This window comes from Pteropus vampyrus, unplaced genomic scaffold (genome assembly GCF_000151845.1).
Source record: "Pteropus vampyrus isolate Shadow unplaced genomic scaffold, Pvam_2.0 Scaffold468, whole genome shotgun sequence".
Taxonomy (NCBI): Eukaryota; Metazoa; Chordata; class Mammalia; order Chiroptera; family Pteropodidae; genus Pteropus; species Pteropus vampyrus.
The window spans coordinates 221,262-226,501 of record NW_011889249.1 but is presented as its reverse complement, the minus strand read 5'-3'; the positions used below and the strand labels follow the sequence as shown (position 1 = coordinate 226,501).

The following is a 5,240-nucleotide window of genomic DNA, read 5'->3' as shown; positions in this document are numbered from 1 at the left end:
GCCTGGCTGCTGTTCTTGCAGGAGGCGGCACCTTAGCCACAGGTGGGCACAGTGAGAAGGCGCATTGGCCAGGCAGAGGCTCCTCTCCAGAATCCGAGCCTGCTGGACCCCGGCGCTGGACGCCTGGCCTCCCGCGCGTCGGAAGATAAACTTCTGTCATTTAAACCCCAGCCTTGACGTCTTGCTGTGGGAGCCCGAGCTGACTAATACAATTATTACCAAAAAAAAAGGGATGCCATTTACGCCTCTGTTCATTTTTGTTCAGAATACAAAGTATATTTCTCCGTGTAGCCTATACCTTCACATCCTTAAGTGGATAATTGAAAGATTAAAAAAAAAACACACAACAAAACAGACACATTTTTTTTTTTTAAAGAACGAGGTCCACACTAGATTGTGTCTGACGCCCTTCTGGATGGGAGTCCAGTCGTGGTTCCAGCAGAGAGAAGCCTGAGCGCGGTGGGAGCTGGTGACGCTGTGGCCACCTGCCCAGGTCTACTGGGCAGAGGCCCTGCGACCGAACGTCCTTCATCTCTAAGCTGGTTTCCCTGGCCAGCTGCCACTCCCACTCCAATGAGCACGACTGGAAGCTGAACACAAAGTTTGTTTACAGACAAATGTGTCTTTGTCCCTACCCCGTCCCCACCCCTGCTCCAGAACCTGGCCCAGAGGTTTTACCATGAAACCTACAGCTCCTGACCCGTCATCTCCAAGGGAGCTGCCTTCCACTGCACAGAGGGAGGCTCAAGGCCACGGGCACGCTGAGAAGCTCAGGCCACAGCTGCCCCGGCCAATGGCAGGTGAAACACATATTAAGAATTATATCCCCAAATCAAAGGGATTTATCCCAGGAACTCACACGACCCTCTGCAATCGCCACCCCTCATCAGGCCAGCTGTGTCAGGCAGAGTCTGATCACGCAGCACGTCTCAGCCGTCTGTAAAACCCGAACTGGACATCTGTCGCGTCCTGGTGGGACCCACCTTCCAGTCCTTGCTTTAGCTGGGCTGCGGGATCTCGGCCCCTCCTCCACAATGTGACTCTGAGAAGGGAAAGGCCCAAGTGTCCACTCAGAGCCTTTACGTCACAGGAAGAGAACTCAGCATTTACAAATCACCTTTCCAACCACGCGTGTGGTTTTTAAGGACCAAACACATTCACTCTTCTAAATTATCCGGGGAACCTCCTAAGCATGAACTATGGCCACGCCATCCGTGCCAGGCATGGCCTGCCTCTGCGAGGGCAGTGACTGGGGAGGAAGAGGTGACGGCCCACACAGGTGTCATCTGACAGGCCCCGACTCCGGAAGCTGAGGAGTGTGCGTTTTTATTTTCGCTCAGGCTTGAGAGGGATGCGCGTTCTCTGTACGTGAGAGGAAGATCGTGTGCGTTTCTCAGGATTTGTTTTCGTTCGCGGAGTGTGCTTCACGGCTGTCTCCGTGCCATGGGTCCTGCTCTGGCGCGTGTCAGCATGATCTCTCCGTTTTCCCGGGGAGCAGTGGCCCCTCTTGGCACTCTACCCTGAGCACTAACGCACGGGCCACTTGACACCCAGGCACCACCATCCCCGTCAGTCGGTTTATTAAACCGTCATCACTGGAAAATTTGGGCACGCAAGGTGTTCGCGTGAGACAGACAGTTCCGCAGGTCCAGGGAGAGAGGTGACCTCCCCGTGCAACAAGCCACCCTCCTGTCACCTCCCGTCTCCCTCCTGAGGCCAAAAGTGTCCTCCTGCCCTGTGCCCTTCCCGGAGCGGGGACTCAGAGACGTGAGAGGCCGCGGCCCTGAGGGCCACGCCGGCCGGATGGTCGAAGGCGGACGGAGCCGGAACAGCCTTCAGAGCCAGGCCCTTGGGATGGCCCGGCCTGGGTCCCGGCCTGTGCCCACCTGCACGTCCGCCTGGACCGTGTGTCCCCCCGGGCCCATCCGCCACCAGCTCCGGCATCTGCAACAGCCCTGCACACAGCAGGCCTTGCAGGAACACCTGCTGTGCGGGTACAGGTGTGGGAACGCCAAGGCCACGTGTGTCAGCCCCGCCGCCCAGTGAGGATGGCTCCCCCACCCCTCGGGAGCTGTGTGGAGGCGCAGCCCTCTGGGGTGGGACAGGCAGGGAAGCTGAGTCCTGCTGGCCGGCAAGAAAGCACAGAGACTGTCCTTCAGAACTGCGGTCCCCAGAGATGGCGAGGCGCCCCATGCACGTGCTGGCCTTGTTCTTGGGAGAGAGGACCCTCACGCAGCAGTGAAGGGGCTGGAGCTGGGTGGTGGCCGAAAAGCCACAGTGGCTGTCCCCAGTGGCTGGAGGCCCAGCTCCCGCTTCTGCCCCCGAGGAGTCAGGGAAGCTGCCTTTTAAAGAGTTGGCTCATCTTTGCGAAGAGATTGCGTGTGCTCTGTTTTGTTCTTAAGGGCAAACAGAGGGCTAAGTGTATCGACTTAGTTAACTTAGAAACAGAACACCCGAGGCCACTTCTGCTGACGACACAGTAATGGATAAGGGCAGGGACGCACAAGGCCAGGGACGAGGGACGAGGGCCCACTCCCCGTGTGGCCAGCAGGCCGGGTCGAGGTCTGAACTCGTGGAAGATGTTTGCACAGCGTGTCTGGGGCTCATGGCTGTGTTTTCAGATGCTTCGTGTTTGAACAAATAACCAAATGTGTGAAAGGTGCTCTTTACATAATGGTTGAAGGTTCTTTGAAAAATTCAAAATGGTATCAATGAAGAGCGGAAAAATGTGTTGAAAATACAACGTATGTCAACAATGTGGCTCATTCTCGTGGGGCACAGATGGCTGAGCTCGCGGCCGCGGCTCTGGCTCTGGTTCAGAACCACGCGCTCCCGCCTGTGGCGGAGGAGAGCGGGCGGGACGAGCCCTGGGTGTGGTGCGCCCGGCGCATGCGCCAGGCTCCTGGCCACGTGAGCCGTGACAGAACAGGCCGGTGCTGCTGAAGCTGCTGAGCGCCCACCGGCTCGGCGACGGTCGGCGGGAACCCAGCGTCCTCGTCACCACCGGCCCTCCAGCGACCGGGAGGCCTGAGGTCCGTCCGTTCCAGCCAAAGCGCTCGCGCCCCCGTTCCCTCCTTCAAACTGGGACCACGGGGCTGCGGGGACACGCGGCTGAGGGCGGCCGCTGGGGCTCTGGACGCAGCACGCGCCCACGGCTCTGTAAACGCAGGCTCCAGGCTCCGATCCTTACTCGCTGGGCGGTCTGCTCCTCCCCGGCCACGTGGAAACCGTGCTTAAAATCACGAGGCAGCCGGCTCAACTAGCGACGCGAACCTGCCCCCGCAGAACAGCGTCTGTCCGTCTTACCAAAAGCTGGAGCCGATCGCTGGGACTCGTTAGCCCCCGACGGACACAGAACGGGAGGGAGGTGGGGCGAGCGCTGGGCGCCCCCCGCACCCTGCAGATGCGGAGTGTCTGCCCCAGAGCTGGGAGCGGGCGGTGGGGCCGACTCCTTTCCTGCCAGAAACAACGCAGGTGTCCGACGTCCTCGGGCAGCCGCGTGGCAGGTAAAGTCCAGCTTCCCAGTCGCCCCCGCCTCGGGAAGGAGGCGTCCCTCCTGTGCCCTGCCCGTGTCAGTGGAGGACAAGCCACCGCCCATGACAGCCGTGGGCACTGGCCTTCCAACCCGAGGCCGGCGTCACCTCTCTGCTTCATCACGGGAGGTGGCAGAGGGGCTGGCGAGTGCCCCCCGATGTCCGGGGTCCGCGTTCCCAGGAACTGCTGAATTTGAGGTCAGGCAGCAGGATTCGTCCTCTTAGTTCAACAAAGCACCCCCAGACCAGGGCGCGGCCACAGGAAAGCCTCATGCACGGTGTCCACACACGCGGCGTCCGGAGTGGGGTTTGTGGCAGGGAGGGCGTCGGCTGCCACACGTTGCGCTCGGTATTAAACTTACACACAGCTAGCCCCCCATCGATCTATCTATACACCCGCCCTTCCATCCATCATGTCTACCGATCGATCTATCTTTCCACCTCTCTACACACATAGACATTTTTCCAAAGACAGACACGTGTTTAGAAATCAGACTTAGAGTTCCTGTTAGTGCTGTGATGTCAACAACATGCTTTCGCTGTAAGAGGCTGTGCAACAAATATCAGTTAATACTGAAAATCCAATTATAACCATTTATCAAAAGTGTCGATAGACTTTGCCTTTCACTGAAGGACGAGTGAAGAGAACCTCAGACTTCACTCTCCCCACCACACACATGCACATGCATGCACACGCACGCACGCGCACACACAGGCGGGCATGCCCATGCATGCACACACACGCACACGCACGCACGCGCACACACACACAGGCATGCATGCACATGGATGCACACGCACGCACGCGCACACACAGTCGGGCATGCACACGGGTTGTATCTTGGACAATGCTCGATTTCAAAACAGCAACACGCTTCCTCTGCTGACAGTGAGGCAGGGACGGGGCTCAGGCCTGTCCTAAGCCGGAGAGGAAATTTGCCAGCCACCGGCTCCCTGTCCCTTCACGGTGGCCCGGCAGCAGTCGGCCACAGACACCACTGCAGGAACTCAGAGAGCAAATGCTGCCTCGCATCACAAAACCGTCTTGCAGACGCAGCCTTCACGCATAAGGATTTGGAACTATTCAATCAATCAAGCTGAAAAGCAGGGAGCATTTAATGCAGGTTCTGGTCTAACCTCTCACTTTATAATGAAGACAACGAGGCCCAGAGTTCAAGAGCCTTTCTGTACTCGTCTATGCGGTCTGTCTTCCAGTCTGTGTCTGCTAACATTTAAAACTGAAAACGTGACTTCTTCTTCTGGTGACTGTGTGTCAAAAGAACCAGCAATGGTCACCCTTCCACGAGGTGGCAATATCCTCAATCAGTGCTTCTGATTACCGTTTTTTTTGCAAATGCTACATGTCCCAGGAGACAGCCCCATGCACTAGTGGGCGCCACAAACACTCTGAGGCAGTCAGCGGGGTGTTAGGGACTGGTGACAGTGTGCGGGGCTTGTCAGCTCTTCCCACTCCGGACAATGGCCACACACCTTAGTCTTCGCGTTCCAGCTTTGTACCTTGAGATTCGAGCCATAGACAGAGGAACCGACAAGGCGTCCAGCCAGCGCTTCTCATACTTCGGTTCATTAGCCGCGAGCGAGGACGGCGATGACGGAGCCTGCGCGAAACAGACGAGATCAGCGGTCACAGTCAGTCAGACGCAGGCGCCGACAGGCGTGGAAACACCGCGCCGCGGACTTCGAATG

The 5,240-nt window shown here is 58.0% G+C and overlaps 1 protein-coding gene across 1 annotated transcript in view; it reads right to left on the bottom strand.

The window, feature by feature from the left end:
* Positions 1 to 5,240, bottom strand: part of SNTG2 (syntrophin gamma 2) — a 111,480-nt gene that overhangs the window by 44,200 nt on the left and 62,040 nt on the right. The window contains exon 8 of the mRNA XM_011382227.1: positions 5,025 to 5,152. Within this exon, the coding sequence (XP_011380529.1) occupies positions 5,025 to 5,152 (128 nt within the window). The remainder of the gene's footprint in view (positions 1 to 5,024; positions 5,153 to 5,240) is intronic.